Source organism: Brachypodium distachyon, chromosome 1, assembly GCF_000005505.3.
Source record: "Brachypodium distachyon strain Bd21 chromosome 1, Brachypodium_distachyon_v3.0, whole genome shotgun sequence".
In the NCBI taxonomy this organism is placed as follows: Eukaryota; Viridiplantae; Streptophyta; class Magnoliopsida; order Poales; family Poaceae; genus Brachypodium; species Brachypodium distachyon.
The window spans coordinates 68430738-68447844 of NC_016131.3; the positions used below are offsets into that span (position 1 = coordinate 68430738).

Sequence of the window (17107 nt, forward strand, 5' to 3'; positions counted from 1 at the left end):
AGTTGGAACGTGCGAGATATTATAATGGAGGCAGACGCGCAAAGAGCGGTGCGTCTCTCCGAGGTATAAATTCACACCATCCTTCTCAGATGGGGAAGCACACAAACTAACCAGAAGCTCTTGAATCTTCAAGTGTTCGATCAATTGTTAACTCTGAGCTTGGTTCTCGCCTTCCATTCCAAAGTAATTTCCAATTCTTTTCACCTCGATCGTAAGTACTACTCCCACTAATTCATGGCGCGGTCATCGTCTGCCGTCAAGAGCTCGCTCCCGAAGCAGCGCCGGTCGCTCCGCCCTCGCCGTTCTCCAAAGCCCAATTTCCAGCGCCACGCCGCCGCCTTGAACCCGGACGCGCTCGTTGACGCCACTCTCCCAGTCTTCGAGCCCGAGGCAAACCACCCCGGCTGCGCCGATCAGGACATGGTGGTGCCGACGGCGGCGAGGCGCCGTCGTAGTGTCTCGGACGAGACCCTGGCGGTGCACGCGGGGGAGAAGCTGGGGAAGGACGGCATGGCGGAGACGGACTCGATCGCGACGCCGGTCGTGAGCGGCACGACGCACTGGTTCAGGAGCTCCGAGGACCTGATCGCGTTCAAGGAAGGCCGGCGCCACAGCTTCGAGTACGGCCGCTACGGGAACCCCACCGTGAAGGTCCTGGAGGAGAAGATCAGCGCGCTGGAGCGAGCCGAGGCCACGCTGGTCACGTCCTCCGGGATGAACGCCATCGTCGCCACGCTGCTGGCCCTCGTGCCACCCGGCGGCCACGTCGTCACCACCAACGACTGCTACTCCGAGGCCCGCGCATTCATCCGCGACAGGCTCTCCAAAATGGGCATCAGGGTATGCAAGGAACTTATATATGCGTCACACATCAGTCACTACTATTACTCGTTCCATATATCATGACTAACGGCTTCAATTTCTTTGCACTGCAGTCCACGTTCGTTGATCTGGACGACATCGAGACGCTGAAAGCCGTTCTTGACCAGGGAGACGTACGTTCACTAACATAATTTATCTTGCATGGTAACATGCACAAAATTAATTGATGGATCCATGTTACATATGTTGTTGTGTGGTTTCTGACATCCTTAATCAACTACACATGCAGGTGACTCTCTTCTATGCCGACTCTCCGACAAACCCGCACCTCAAGTGCATCGACATTAAACTGGTCGCCGAGTTGTGCCACAGGAAGGGGGCTCTGGTGTGCATCGACAGCACGCTCTCCTCGCCCATCAACCAGAAGCCGCTCACCCTCGGCGCCGACATCGTCGTGCACTCCGCCACAAAGTACATCGCGGGTCATCACGACGTGAGTAGCTAGCTAATACTAGTACTGATGATCACATATATCTTTGCACAGACAATTTATATATGTTTCCAACGATCTCTCCAGTTTCTATAAACTAAGACGTCTATATCCTTGATTGCTACCAGGTCATCGCAGGATGCATCAGTGGCTCCGACGCACTCCTCTCGAGAATACGCGCGTGGCATCACGACCTTGGCGGCGCCATCAGTCCGGTACGTATCATCATCAAATAGATCGCTGCACGTTAACACAAAAATCATGCTTTTAAAGTTAAAACTGACCAATTTATCATGTAATACACGTACAGGACGCAGCATACATGATCATACGCGGCCTCAAGACGATGGCGCTGCGCGTGGAGACGCAAAACCGCACGGCGCTGCGCATGGCGCGGCTGCTGGAGAACCACCCGAAGATCGAGCGGGTGTACTACCCTGGGCTCAAGAGCAGCCCGTGGCACCACGTCGCCAAGAGCCAGATGACGGGCTTCGGCGGCGTGATCAGCTTCGAGGTGGCGTCGGACCTCCGCGGCGTCATGAGGTTCGTCGACGCGCTGGAGATACCCTTCATCGCGACGTCGCTGGGTGGGTGCGAGAGCCTCGTGCAGCAGCCGGCAGTCATGTCCTTCTGGTACGTAACCATGGAAATGTGTTGGCCGCGGCCTTTGGAGCTTGAATTAACGGTTTTGGCCATGGAAATGTTTCTGCGCTTGAATTAATAGGTGTTTCTGTTATCTCTCTGATCAGGGGCCAGAGCGATGAGGAGAAGTCCAAGAATGGGATCACGGACAACTTGGTGCGGTTCAGTTTCGGGATTGAGAAGTTTGAGGATCTCAGGGATGATATACTCCAAGCCCTAGAGAAGGTTTAGGACTTCTCTGTTCAACAATTTTGCACAGAAATAGCCCGATACCTTCTGTGTACATCAGTAGATGTAGAAGATTGTTTGTCTTAACTTCAAAGGAAGTCTAGATGTATGATTCTTTCTTTCTTGTACGTAGACGCCAGCAGCTGAAGTATATATGCTTGTTTAAACACAAAAGATATATAGAGTTGCGAAAACAAAACGAGCTTGAGTTTCAGTCACTTTTTTTTGTTCAATGGTGTTTCATCCACATTTGTGAAGTTTCGGTCACTTTAAAAAAAATATTTGTACTTTGTTAGTATCTTTTTGTATTTTGGTGCCACTGCATCTTTTTTGTTCAGTTGCACTTTAATGATGGGGCATAAACAGTGACTGGAATTTCCATAATTTTCAGTGGCCTGAGCTCTGGATACTCTCAATACCAAATATAATTCAAAAATATTCGAATAAAAAATATACAGTTCTCCCTCCGATACATTCTATTTGCTACCTTCCACACTTAGTTTAATTTATTTCAAACCCAAGTGAAATTATTTCTAGCTGCTTCTTTCAGAATTAGTGCAATTCACACAAAGTAAAATAATTTTGCACGGAAACCATCGATGATACAAAAAATTGTTCTTCTTGTGAAACTAATTCAGCAACACGTTGTTGTCTGATCCATGGTAGACGTGTTAAGGCATGGCGATCCTCAAAGTTGTTGAGGGTGCACCCATGCGTTGCCATGAAGACTATTTCGGGCAAGCGACCTCGGCATGTTTCCCAGGCAAGTTCCTAGCAAAAATGTGCACCTGCGCATCACGACACAGTCTTCCCTAGGTGAGTGTTTCATACATGTTGCGCAGGTGAGAACCCCAGGCTGATAGCGGGGGTGACGAGCAAACACCTGCAATGACACGTATCAACATGCGCCACAGTAGATGCCGAAGACATGCATGTATGGGTATTGAGGAAGATGACCAATTTACCCCCCTAACATCATTTTGTGCCTAGAGGTAAGAGCGTAAACTACCTAGAGGCATAAACGTAACCTCACACCATAGCCTCTCTTACCGTGTGCCTATAAGTAGGAGAGCACCCCGTAAAATTGGCAAAACGGGGTACCAAATAATTTTGTATCGGTGTCAAAGACTTCTCTCTCACACCTCCGTCCTCCCTGCTGCACGCCTGGTCAGCCATGTAGTTGCTCGGGTGTACCAAACATTTTTTATAAACAAAATTTGAAGGTGGTCTTGTTGTTTTAAACCTTGCATGTATCTCAAGGTTAACCTTGATGTGCCCACAGTATTGTCGGAGTTACTCTCACAACTCAGTTTGGCAGCCCTTATTTCATTTCATTTGATAAAAATGGAATGAAATCAAGTTTTTTGATAGGAATTCATTTGGTTGAATTTGAATTTTGAATTAAAAATCATGTTTGTCTGCCACATGGATATGTAGAATGAGAGGCAAATCTAGAGAAATGATGCCTTTCAGAGAGGAACTGGGGTTAGGTATAGGTGAAATTTCATATTGATTTCTGGTACCCAGTTCCGTGCCAGCCAACAAATTGGTTCCTGAAATCCAAAATGAATTTCAGTATTTCAGACCCAAAGGATGAAACCCAAACGAGCTCTTAGACTATTATCATACGTGAAGGTCTACAATAATTATCATGATCGGGCACTTTCTATACCATGTTCAATTGGTTTTAGAAAGGTTCATGTTGTCAAATGATCGAAGAGAGTGAAAAGCCTTCGTCTGGCTCTCCTACTTCAGGATAGAATGAAATACAAGGAATTTGCCAAGAAAAAAGGAAGTCAGTTGTCAAAAGCTGTACATGCACAGATCCTTGTAATCCTAAGTCAGTTGCCAAAGGCTTGTCTTGTTGAAGAACGACCCGGCCTACTTCTCATATATAGTTGGGGAATTCGGTTCATGCTTGATTTTGCAATGATTATGCAGAGAGCAATCCGTTTCCTTAGTGGTCACACTATTTGTTATGATCTTTATTTTCTTTGGTGTAGGAGACATACTCTACGTACTGATGTCTTTTCCCTGACGCTTAGTCAACAATGCATGCGTCCAGAAATAATCTAAAAAGATCTAGAGACCGATTCTCTTTCATGGTCAAGAGTACAAATATAATCTCCCGAAAAAATATCTACATGCATGCCGTGCACACTTTGATATTAAGCACAAAGTTCCATTTGATGGAACTTAAGTTATTGAGCTGCTGATCATATACAGACGAGTTGATCTACCAATTGTGTCTAGCTTGCTGATTAGGCTAGATGTTAACTCAAATACATGAACTTTAGCTATATCGAGTTAGCTGATAAACGTTAATTGGTGTGCAGGTCTTGTAGATCTACCACTTGTGTATTACTAACTACTAATTAGGTACTGGATCATGCCTATAGGTGTACACGAGAACCGAGTGCCTCATGCACATGTGTACTTTATCATATTTCAACAGGTAGGAACTATCTTACGTAAGTAGGCATGTCAGAGAAAAATATATATAGAAAAGAGACAGTTTCCGTACGCATGACCCGTATCGGCCCGTGGTATACAAACATGTGAAACCTGCCGTTTTGCCTATTGTATTGACATAACACAAAACAGGGTGTAAGGCCGGTTTCAAGAACCTTTTGTTTGGACTTGTACTTCAGACTATGGTGATTCTGGCCTAAACTATTTTGTAAGCTTAGCTAAATTTAGAGTGCGGCTTCTTCAAACAGCTGGAGGAGGACAGCTTCTCACAAAAGTCGGTCCAAAAATCCGAAAAGAACTGGTCTTAAGAAAAGTAGAAAATCACCGAAAGACAAGGAAAGCAAAAGTTTTTCTCCGGCATATGTCTGGGCTCTATCTACCTCTTTGATCCACCCATGATTGTCCAAAAGTCATAACTAGAGCAACCGGCATAATTTTGGTCAAGATGACGGTTTTGCATCGTTGAAGCTATTCTGGCATAGTTGGATTTTTTATATAAATATATAAATTTGTTTTCCAACCCAAACAAGATGCTAGAGCTCAAAACAGAGAGAGATTCACCTAAGAGGCAGCTAGGTTTTTTCGAGTCTCTGTAGTCTCTTCCTTCCACACTTGGTATCACGAGTCACTTTGAAGTCCTTTTTTTTTGAGCGAAGCAAAAAAAAAATCACTTTGAAGTTCCCCTTTTTTTGAGAATCTTTGAAGTTCCCCTTTGATTGCTACCATGTGACTGCCAGGGTGCTGGGCCAGAACAAGGCCTTATTGGGGCCCAAATATGACAAGAGTGGGTTAACTTTGGCAGAAACTTATTGATTTTTGTGCCACCTCAAAAAAAATCCATCATTTTGCCGTTTATTTCATCTGGATTTAGTTTCAGAAAACTCCAAAAAATAATGGTCTCATCCGCATTCTATTACTGAAAAATAAATAAATTTTAAAGGGTGAAATCTGGTGTGTGTTTTTTACCAAGATGTAAAAATATCGCAAGAGTATGAGCTTGCTTGGGGACAACTGCCAGCCTGCTTGCTGCTACGAGACACGCCTACTTGTCGCTGTCTTCCCTTCTCCTCCTCCCATAGTCAGGAGCTACTTATCCTCTCATGTTGCAGAAATCCACAAAACCCCATAGATCCCACCTCTAGACTCTAGTACTCCTCGAGATCAGAATATCAGATCATCCATGCATGGCATCCCTGAGCCCTTTTGCCACTCCCACCACAGCTCTACATGTCTCCCAAACCTTTAGACGACGGCGACGTAGCGCCGCCGTGTCTAGCCCCAGATCCTTGTCCTTCCTCTGCCAAAGCCGCCTACCGACGGAGCCGCCGATCGGCGGCGGAGGAGGAGGAGGAGGAAAGAAGAGGGCGTGGTGGGTCGACATGGCTGAAAGGGTGCACGGCGACGTGGTGAAGGCGGGGATGGCCGTGCAGGAGAACCTGAGTCCCAAGCAGAAGGGGGACTGGAAAGATGTCGCCCTCATGAGCCTCTCCTTCGCCGTCTACGTGTACATCTCCCAGAGGATCGTGTGTACATATTGCGCCTGGGTTTCCATGACCAATCACTAGATAGATTAGACATATATAGTCAGTTAACTTTGGGTGCATGTTCTCGATCGAATTACGGTGCCGGACGCCAATAAAGTCTCTCTGTTATTTTACTTGTATACTTTGTCGTTCTATTGGGTGGATCCTTTTCTCGGGCTAAACATGATCCAGATTCAAGTTGCACGTCTTAGTTTCGCAATTCCTTTCGCATACAGATCCATGGAGTCAGGGGTCAGGCATGAACACCCCTGTGTCCTTTATCTCTATGTTTGCAAGTTAACACCTGACACATGATCTTCAGATCTTCGAAAGAAGCATGACAAAATTGCAAAATTAATCTCAGCAAAAAAAAGAGGCATTCGCCTTACATACACCTCGATCGTGCCTATTCCTCGACACTGTACTACGCGAATTAACTCCGTCGTCCTACAGTCGGATCATCGGACCGACGAGAAGTCAGCCGATTACACATCCGTGGGTTATTATGAATTATTTATTAAGGCTACACTATACTAAAGTGACAGAATTCTTCAGATCTCTTCGCACTCCTGACGTTTGGTACAGTCAGGCCTCAGCGCTGCCGCGGCAGGCTGATGTTGCCGATGTCCTGGAGAGGCAAGCGCTTCGGGATCACGCTGGTCGAGTGCTTCACCCGGCAGATCAGGACGTGCTTCTCTTTCTCCTGTGGTGGCCGGTGGCGGTGCTGAGCCTTGGCTGCTCGTGGCCCGTTCTCCATCTTGCATGCTTCCGACCACTCCCGGCTGGGCAGATTTGGCGTAGGGAAATGGGACTGGAACGTGTGTAGCTTGCCTTGGAGTTCTGAGATCTTCTTCTGAAGCTCTTCCGCATGCTGTTCCGAGGCTTGTGCACGATGTTTCCACTCCATCATCTGGTGAATGTTAAATGTTAAATGTTTCCGTCAGACAACAACCTCAATGTCTATTTTAATTTAACATCTGAAGTGTGTAGATTTGGACTACAAATGACGATACGAAATGATGTGCGCAACTCATTCTGAAACTAGAGGTTCAGCCAGAGCATTGGAAGAAAAAATGTGTGCAGAAGTAGCAGGTCAGTTCCAAAACAAGAAAGAAAACTGCACAGAGATAAGTGCGTCTTACATGTACTGTAGAATATCAAGACAAGTTCATCATTCAAGGGCAGTAAAATTTCGACGCAAAAAAAGAACTAGTATTTCAAAGGAGTACTGTTTGTTTCAACAACTACTTCTTACTCAAATTCCAAAACATGGACCGCGTAAAATCACACTCGACATGCTAGCAAACAGCTTATAACAGGACATTCAAAACCAAGAAGCATTTCCAGGTACTGATGCAACCATAATTAGAGGCCACTTACCTGAGAATTCAAAGAACCAAGACTGGTGTCAGAAGCAATGGCCCGACGCTGCCATGTATCCCTGGAAGACTGAAGCTCTTGCATCTCTAGTCTGACCTGCTCCAACATGTCCTGCATCTCAGTCCATTGCTCTGATTCTGCTTTTACTTGCTTCATTATCTTCCCCACAATTTCCTTGCAGTCGCAACAGCTTCCAGAGCCCACCAATTTGCTATCTTCAGGCACAATCTGTTAAGAGAATGAACGTTTACACTGAGATTTTATGGGATCAGCACTGAATAAATTTTGGCAGGACAACAATTTAGCTTAGCACAAATAAAGGATTCGGTGCGCGAACACTCTATGCATTTAATATCTGTGGGTCATACAGAACGCAGAATATGCAGATGGTAGAACTCAATAAAATTTTGCCCAATATGTGTCGACCAAATCCAGCAGCGTTGCCGTATCCAAACTGAAGCTTATAATGGGATACCTTCTAATAATTTACAAACTGCTTGACCTGTGAGTGCAATGCCCCTTCAAACATGAGTTTCCTAGCAATACTCTGCACTGTTGCCATTCACAGCTACCCAAACTAACTTCAGTCCTACGGCTGTAAGCACTAGCAAGGCAATGCATTTGCGTGCTTCGACAGATGGTCCCGTTCTACAGTAGTTGTTGAGAAAGTAATTCAATGAGCACATGGTCTTGGTCCTTGGGCCTGGCCCATACCTTTTGCACAAGCCAGGAAGGGCACCTCGTCCTGTTTATTGGTTATACTTGGCCCAGAAACATCATATCACATCGTGCTGCCGGCACATGCTTTCTAAAGTGCGGCTCCTTTACAGTTTCAAATTTGCACCTCCTCGTATTGATTAACATGCCCATTGGGTACGAACCATTCAGAACAATCGACCATGCCATCGTCATGCTTCAGGCCCAACTGACTAGAGCATTTCTTGAACAAAATGCAGACAAATATATTCACGGATACAGTACCAATTTTAAAACAGGCAAATTGCAGAACAAGACCATTTTCTATAGAGCAGAACCAGAGCATTTGAAAATGTCAAAGCTTCTCAGAGGCCCACGTCTCGCACGAGCAATACAAAAAGAACTAAAGCATATTTCCAAATTCCAAGACCCAGGACAAACTACAATAGCAAGGGGGGAAAACCTGAGCCCAGGACCACCTGCCAACGTGGACAGTGGGGCCAGCGCTCAACGGCACTGACAGCGTGGGCCAACCAACAATCATTGACGGGTTCAAATCATAGGATCATATAGCAAAGCTATTTTAAAAAACATCTACGGAGTAGTATGAACCGAAGCGAGCTAGTAGTAGAAGAAAGGCCACAGTTCTTGACGAAAATGGTCCCATCCACATCATCTCAACAGTGCTTAACACCAGTATATAGTATCAATCCGGAAAGGCACTCCGCCATTAACCTCTTGAGTTAGGTAGCTGTCGAGCTTGACGGGCCAATCCATATCCATGGATCCGTGGACCCATGGGATCGGATCAATTACTCATCTCCCTACGAAGCCAGTGCAAAACCCTGTACAACCCATCCCCACAGCACAGATACAGCAGCTCCGCAGCGCTTGCATTGCATTGCACTGCAGCTGCATGCATCCGGCCGGGACTGACTGCAGGCGATTTCAAAACTTGCCTAGTAGCTCTCCCGGATGAGACAAAACCCGACCTAATCGTGGATTGATAATGCCGTCAAGTCGCTGACCAGTACTAACCCAAGTCAACGACATTCGGGTGCCCAAGACTAATCACAAAACTCTCCGTGGTCAGTACTACGCTAGCGATTACTGTGTACTACTAATCTTGTTTTCGAAAAGAAGCAACGAAACAATAAGATAAGCAAAGTGGAGTGGTACTACGCATAGTATAGTGCGTAAACAGTATTATGGGCAGTAAGGAACAAATTTGAATCCTACCTTCTGCTCCTGGTGATGCTTCTCGGAGGCCACGCTGGGGCCGTGCGAGGCGTTGTAGCGGAACGCCGCCACATTGCTGTTGCTCGTGTTGCTGCTGCCGCTCCAGCTCCTCTGGCTACATGCGCTTGGCTTCCGACTGTGCCGGCTGTTGCCGCATTTCCTGGACTGGCACGCAGCGTTGTCGCCGCCGGTGACGGCTTCCAGCCGCCGGCTGTACTCCGCCATCCTGTCGCGCATCCCCTTGGACATTCCCTCCATCTTCACCCTCAGCATCTCCACCTGCAATGCATAGTGTACATCGCACAAGGTAGCACCTTTCGTAATCAGGAAAGAGAAATGGCATGACAACAATCAATATGACAACAATCAATATTACGTACATCGGACAGATTGGCGCTGGGGACGTGGTCACCATCGTCGCTGTGCGCGGCGGGCGGAGGCGGCGACGGGGCGACAGGGTGCGCGATCTCGCGGATGTCCTTGAGAGTGGGCTCGGCATCGGCTGACGGCATCTTCTCGAGGCGGCGGCGGAGCGAGGACGCCTGGCGGTCGAAGTTCCGGCCGTGGCTCCGCTGCAGCCCCCGCAAGCCGCTCATCGCCCTCCTCCCGCTCTCCTTCTCCACCCGCAGCTCCTCCATCATCTCCTCCAGGTCTTCGATCCCCTCGTCCAACGCCGCCGCCACGCCCACCTCACCCCTCCCGTCAATCTTCTTCCTCCCCTGTTGCACGATCAAGAAACGATCAGGCTAAGCTGTTGCAACGAATCGATCGAACGAACAATATGTTTGAGATGAGACGACACGGGGCGGAGATGTGTATACCGAGGCGAGTGTCTCCATGGCCGACTTGAGCGCGGCCTCCATCTGGCCGCGGTGGCAGTCGAGCTTGCGGAGGGCGACCTCGCGCTCCATCCGGAGGAAGTTGCACTCGGCGCGGAGGATCTCCGCCTGGAACCGCCACTTCTCCTCCTGCTCCCCGGCCTCGTCGTCCTCCTGTTCCTGCGGCCGCGCGGCACGGGAGCGGGAGCGGGGGCAGGGCGGCGACGGCGGCGCGGACGACTCCAGCCCGCGCACGCGGCGCTCCATCTCGAACAGCGCGCCGAGGTTCACCGCCGGCGGCCTGGGCTGCTGCTGCTGCGCGCGGCCCGACCTCCCGCCGGCCGACCTCCTCGACAGGTTAAGGGTCCGCGGCGCGGGCAGCGGCACCCCCGCCGTAGCCGTCGCGTGCTGCCGCCGGGCGGACATCGAGGAGGACGATGTTTCGAACCGAACGGCCGGGAGAGGCGCCGGCGGGGTGCGTGCGGTGCGGATGTGGACGAGTGGGCACGGAGCCTCTTTTGCTTTCCTCGGGCCTAGGTGGCAACGGTCGGGTGCTTTTGGCTGCGGAAGGCGTTGGTCGGACGGACGGGGATGGATGTGGATGTGCGGAAGAAGAAAAGAAAAAAGGCCGGGGGCGGGGCGCACGAGCCGAGCAACGCACACGGTAGCCGGCAGGGGAATGGAGGCGGTGTTTCTCGTTTTCCGTGAAAAGTCGCGATTTGAAAGGATCTTTCGGTGGAAATGACCGGACTGCCCCACAGCTGCGGCGCAACGATTGAGCAGTGACTGCCGAACTGAACATGTCCATGGTGATGATGGGAGAGCGAGACGGGGACGGACGACGGGATCGAGCGGACAGGCTACCCTGGATACTACTGCTGCTAGTTTTGGATGGCTACTGCCTGCTGGGACTCTGGGAGGGAGGCCCTGGGCCGCCCGGTGGACGTTTGGCAAGTTTGCGCACTGCAGCAGCAGCAGCCACTCGTGCAGTTCATGCAGCTGCAGCAACTTTGCATTTTCAAACGCGTCCGTCTAACCATAATCTATTATCTATTACAATATATTAAATTGAAATCGGTGGTGATGGATGGACGCCGTTGGTCGGTGTTGGTCGGCTAACTTCGTTAAAATTACAATCAATATGCCACTGGTCTTTATTTTCTTTCACTCCCGCCTTATTTACGATTTCAGTAGCAGAAATTTTACGGTTTAGATTTACCGAAAGTTATTGTACGGTCCAAATTTGTCACAACATAATACGAACAGTTCTAAAATAAATCAATCTCCTTAGCATGAAATCCAAAATTCTTCGTATCCATCTCAGTATGGAAATCAATCCGAACCCAAACAAAAAATCTCGGTATCAATCTCAGTATGGAAATCAATCCAATTGAAAAATCAATGTTCAGACTTCGTCTCCACCGGCTCGTGCTTGATACACTTTCCGTTGTTCCGTAGCATCGCACGGGTTCTTTTGCTAGTGTTACTAATGTATGATATGTTTTTATGTCGCCCTTGGAAAAAATACCGAGCAAACCAATCGTGTTGCGACTTGCAGTCGCAGACATGTGAACACAAGGCCACATGTGGGGACCGCAACGTCACTGATGTTACATTATAGGATCTCTTCCCCTGGCACATGAGCCAAACACTCAAACCCATAGAGCCGATCCCGCACAACAAATTTCAACACACTTGTTTTCGGTGCCTTGAGGATTGCACTTCCTCAAATTAATGTTACAGTACTTAATTTATGACCAACTAGTCAGTGGTTGAACATACATTAATTAATCCATGTGTGATAAATGGGTGGAGTAGTAACTTCCTCCTTAGGGCATCTCCAACTGGGAGTTCCTATTTGTTTTCCCCACCCCTCCATTTAGAGGGTGTTTGGATAAATGTGTGTGGAAAAATATCATGGTGTTAAATGAGAGCCCTTATTTGTTTATCTCATGGGCCTTTGATGTGTGGGCCAAAGGACAGGTAGACATTCTCTCTTTAGTTTTGAAAAACAAAATTGGGGGAGACGAAATGGACAAATGGGAAGACCTTAGGATGTGTCCTTGAAGATGTCCTTACTTCAACTCCATCGCTCAGAGGTTTCATGATTAATTAAATCAGTTCTTTATCGGTAACTTATTCCACACATTCAGGGGCGGAGGCAGAGGACCAGTAGGGTCCTATGATTTAGAAATCACGCCTAGGTCCTTGCCAACATACTACTCCCTCCGTGATGTGTATTTTCTTGCTCTGTCCTTCCTAATAACATTTTTTTCTGCTTTGGTCCCCCTTTAATGCTTTTCCTGCCTCAGCCCCTGCACACATCGGCAGCATTTGCGGAGCGAGCTTACTGTTTTTAATTAGCGTGCTGGCGCATGCTTCACAAACTTCCGGCAAATTGCGTACGTATTCCATACTCCTAGTTATGGCAATCTACAAAGTCCCATTGGTAGTAGCAGTCACAACAATGAAGCCATGCATGTACGTACGTGTGCATGCATGTTTGAACGTGCAGAACCATTTACTAGCAGTCCTAGGAAACGGGAGCACGTACGGAACACAACGATATGCAGATCAGGGCAATTAATTCGACGGTCTCGTGTGACCCAACATTTACACAATCGAGCATTCAATCATTCGGGTCATCGAGCAATCGTCCGGCCGTGCCACATATACAATGGTTGAATGGAACATGCATTCCCCAAAAAGCCTAGATTCCCCCGGACGGTAGCTAGCTGGAACCGTAGGTCGGTAATCCTACTAGCACGGCACAGCGGCGCCCCTGGATCGGCCGTCGTAGGCGGGGGCGCTCCCTCTTGTCACGCGGCGACGTACGTAGGAGTATGCCATACCCGGAGGCAGAGCGTAGCACCTCAGCCGGGCTGCGGTTAATTCGCTCGGGCGTGCGGCCCCCAACAGATTTTAAAATCTGGCCGTTGGCTCGAACCGGGTCTGGGGAGTCCGTAGTTAATGACGCGGTTTCGCTAACCGCGCCGGTCGGGGACTAGAGGCCTCGTGTCCTCGTGCCCGCCCGTGTGTCACTCACGTTGCCTCGGCTAATTAATCTCCGCTCGAATCCACCGCGCCCCCGGCGTGTACGTCCTGGTTTAACCCAAACCAAACCGGGGCCAGCCAGAGGCAGTGGCCTGGCCTCTGCCGCTACGCTTCGACGCAGGTCATTGTCGTCTCGGTGCGCGCGCTCGGGTCTCACAGTTCAAAATCAACGCGACGCCCGCGGCCTAGTACTACGTGGCTCCGCCGCTCCGGTGGGTGAGCTCTTTGACATGTGGGGGACACCGCTGGGTTGGCTGCTTGGAGTTGGACGCATGTGGAGCAGCTGGGCTGGGCTGACCAACAGCAGCAGGCACGTTTTGAACTGGCAGCCAGAGCCCAGAGGGGTCCGTTAATTGTACGTCTGCAACGACAGGGCCGGGCGCTCAGGCGTCGGTTCGTTAACATGCCTCCGCCCGAAATTTGAAGTGTGCCGATGTACCGCGAGAAAGTCCACGGCGATCACGACAAACCTCGCCTGAGACCATTGTATCATCGTTTCTGATTGCATTTTTAATTGCTAGCTAACCACGTTTGTGTTTTCGAAGATGGACCATTGTATCAGCGATCCTAGCATAATCACGTACAGCTAACACGTACCAATATGTTTAACTATTTGATTCTCGAAAAAAAAACGGTGCATGTTGACGAGGGCCGAGGGACCTCGTGGAACAATTGGCTTGTTCAGGAGAAGTTTCAAGATGACAGCTAACCTTTTGCTAGAGCAATTACAGCAACAGATTGCACCGGACGGCGTAGTCCATATTCATCCTTTAATTTGAATCATACAAGCAAAGCACATACGTCCATATTCATCCTCTCGCCATCATGCAAGCAAAGCGTACCTGTATTTGCACGTCTTCCCTGTTCAGATTCAAAATTCCAAACCAACGTACAATCATCTACTTACTCCGTTCCATAATTCTTATCGAAATCTTACATGTATGTAGATACTTTTTAAAAATAGATGCATTCATTGTTAGGCAAATTTGAGATAGAAATTATGAAACGGAGGGAGTACCGGTCATCAAGACTTGTCTATATATATGGAATGCCAAGACTTCCTATGAATCAAGAGAGGTTTGTGTCGAGTCAGCCGGATCTTGATCTCAAGATCTCTTGGCTCTCTGATACTATATTGAGTTTCATATACTATACCAGTTCGTCCAAAAATTCAGATTGATGGGAAAAAATACCACTTCACCCAAAAATTCAAAGTGATGGGAAAAAAAGGGCAATTCGCTTATACTACTCTACATCCCAAGCTCCTAAAAGAAATATGAGTCCTCCAAACAACCTAATTATAGAATAAATACATGATTTTTCTAGTACATCTTGTGAGTTGTAATACAGATAGATACACTACATGTCCGATCTGCAATAAGGGGATATTAATCCTAGTTCCATGACTCTGGCATTCAGGGAAGAACATGTAAGGTAGGACCCCGTGCCAGCCAAAGAAACGTCTTGCATCACAATGCCGTCGCAATGCACAGCCTTACTGCAAATAAAATTGACGGCAACCTTTGAAGCACTGGTTCCGTGTATGCTACTGTAGCGTATGTTACGTATTGCAACAGCTGATTCCTGCAATTGCGTTATTATTATCATCATTTTCAACAAATGTTGTCAGCTGCTAGAAGTTTTGTGAAGTTAAAATACAGAATTTGAGTTTACTGTCGGACAGTACCTGTTCGGAACATGGTGTCTTGGAGTCACAGTAATTCTGGTCGATGATTATAGGATTGGTGACATTGTACATCTTTATATCCTGGAAAGTAATCCTTTCTGCAAACCCTTGCCCTCCCTGTCGACGAGAACGCGTATTGTTTCTCAAATTTCAAAAGTTAGGAAAACGGCAGAGGTTTCCATGCAGCAAGGAGGTCATGCATTACCTGCCAAGTTTTGATCCGCACACCGTTGGTTGTGCCCACCAGCGTGGCCTTCTCCACCAGCACGTCCGAGACATGGGCCCAAGATTTGTTCGCTCCTAGACTACCAATGCTGCAGCGGCAGCAGCAACCAATGCCAACAGAACGTCAGAAGTCAGTACGCCCTTTTTGCATGCACAGCGTCTCATTTCAATGTCTTCAAGCGAGAGTAGAAGCGTCAAGATGAAACAGAAATCCCAATTAACGCTGACCATTAAGTGCGAGTATATATAGTACTAGTACAGTAATAGAAGCATCATACATACGTCATCATATACACAGACCTTATTCCATGACCCGGTCCACAAAATATGCCCGTTGCCCGCACGAACGCAGAGCCAGACACGATGGATATGCAGTCATCACCTGCACCAAATCACACGGCGCAGACAAAACTTTTAACTAACCAAAGCTTGCAGAATCAGGGAATAACACTAGAATAGCTAAATGAATGGATGGATCTAATGTTGTTTTCGTCTTCATTGCATCGCGTTGGGGGTCATATTCAGCATATTACCTGTGCTGATGATGCAGCTGCTTATCAGGACGTCTCTGCTGTTGGATACGTGGATCCCGTCGGTGTTGGGGCTCCATCCTGGCGCGGTGACGAACAGCCTCGACACGAGCACTTTCCAGGAGTAGGCGATCACGACGTGCATCTGCATGCTGTCTCTCACCTGGAGGTCCTCCACAACCAGATGCTCGCAGCTCTGGAAGTACAGCGCCTGCGAATAAGTTTTGCCAACTGATGAGAAAATTGCTGCCGGCCGATGCAACCGTCTGAAGGGCGAAATGTAGAACCGAGCGAAGAAGCTTACCGTCGGGCCTCTGACGCATGGCTGGTCGAATTAACGAAGAGAGGGGAGAAAGAAGCAGGTTAGTGAGCCAGGTTCCCTGTCAACGGAATGTGCAGCAGCCCAGGTAGGCGAGTAAGTATTTACCATTGTTTTGTTGACCTTGCAGGAGTTGATCCACCACTCGTGTCCGTTCCCGTTGATCGTCCCGCCGCCCATGACATGGAGGTGATCGACGTCCTCGAACGCGATCCATCGCTCCGATAGATCGCTGGGCCGGTCAAGCCAAACCGAGCGGTTCGACGGAGCCTCCAGTGTCCCCTTGATCTGATGAGCACTTTGGTAAATAAACATCACGATCCAAAGCAAAAAAAAAAAAGCAACAACGGCTAACGACGCGTGGTTTAGTTTGATCACCATCGGTTCCTCACCATTGCTGTGATCGTGGTAGCTCTGCAGGGCCCGGTGAAGCTCACGGGCATCAGGCGGTAGGTCTTCCCGCCGGGTACGAGGAACAAGGAAGGGTCAGACGAGGAGTTGCAGGCCTCTTTCCATGCCCTGAGAAACGCCTGTAACGCTCGCGTCAGGATCCAAGCGTTACTACGACACGCAAAACTCCAAAAGCAGAGTATCTCTGGACTCTGGTTTGGTCCACTCACCTCGGTGGCGTCGTTGCCGGCTGATGCTCCGTAGTCGTCGACGTCGAAGACACTCAGTGCCGGCCCCGGGCTGAGCTCCGGCCCGCTCGCGTATGGACCGTCTGCAGCTTCGGGAGGGAAGGCGTCTGTCTCTGAATGGGCGTGGGGAAACATGTGAAGGAAGATCGATACGGTCGTAATGGACGCCAGGAGAAGCTTCCTGGGACCCATACGCTACGGAGCAGTAATGGAAATCAAGACAAGAGTTTGTTAGCACGGTGATTATTACGGAGGAGAGGAAGGGACGAGCGAACAAAACATGCATGCTCTTGACCTGGAGAGGACCCATTCGGCGGTATATAAACCTACATTGCATTGCACGT

At 48.6% G+C, this 17107-nt stretch overlaps 4 protein-coding genes across 4 annotated transcripts; 2 read left to right on the forward strand and 2 right to left on the reverse strand.

Annotated features, from left to right (window-relative positions):
• The first annotated feature begins 119 nt into the window (after nucleotides 1–119).
• LOC100842309 (probable cystathionine gamma-synthase 2) lies at nucleotides 120–2407 on the forward strand. Its single transcript, XM_003561832.3, has 6 exons — nucleotides 120–840; nucleotides 936–995; nucleotides 1112–1315; nucleotides 1441–1527; nucleotides 1623–1945; nucleotides 2062–2407. Exons 1-6 carry the CDS (start codon nucleotides 235–237, stop codon nucleotides 2183–2185), a joined length of 1404 nt encoding a protein of 467 aa, XP_003561880.1. The 5' UTR covers nucleotides 120–234; the 3' UTR covers nucleotides 2186–2407.
• A 3302-nt stretch (nucleotides 2408–5709) lies between these two features.
• On the forward strand, nucleotides 5710–6381 carry LOC100831987. The gene has a single exon (XM_003558442.4). The coding sequence runs from the start codon at nucleotides 5839–5841 to the stop codon at nucleotides 6217–6219; it is 381 nt and encodes a 126-aa protein (XP_003558490.1). The 5' UTR covers nucleotides 5710–5838; the 3' UTR covers nucleotides 6220–6381.
• Nucleotides 6382–6494: 113 nt separating this feature from the next.
• LOC100842619 lies at nucleotides 6495–10984 on the reverse strand. Its single transcript, XM_003561833.4, has 5 exons — nucleotides 10314–10984; nucleotides 9873–10211; nucleotides 9493–9771; nucleotides 7558–7785; nucleotides 6495–7087 (listed from the first exon to the last, which is right to left on the reverse strand). Exons 1-5 carry the CDS (start codon nucleotides 10734–10736, stop codon nucleotides 6770–6772), a joined length of 1587 nt encoding a protein of 528 aa, XP_003561881.1. The 5' UTR covers nucleotides 10737–10984; the 3' UTR covers nucleotides 6495–6769.
• Nucleotides 10985–14582: 3598 nt separating this feature from the next.
• On the reverse strand, nucleotides 14583–17099 carry LOC100831378 (polygalacturonase). The gene is made up of 10 exons (XM_003558440.2): nucleotides 17059–17099; nucleotides 16746–16958; nucleotides 16518–16655; nucleotides 16234–16413; nucleotides 16111–16131; nucleotides 15810–16017; nucleotides 15577–15658; nucleotides 15257–15365; nucleotides 15052–15168; nucleotides 14583–14948 (listed from the first exon to the last, which is right to left on the reverse strand). Exons 1-10 carry the CDS (start codon nucleotides 17071–17073, stop codon nucleotides 14724–14726), a joined length of 1308 nt encoding a protein of 435 aa, XP_003558488.2. The 5' UTR covers nucleotides 17074–17099; the 3' UTR covers nucleotides 14583–14723.
• Between the last annotated feature and the right edge of the window lie 8 nt (nucleotides 17100–17107).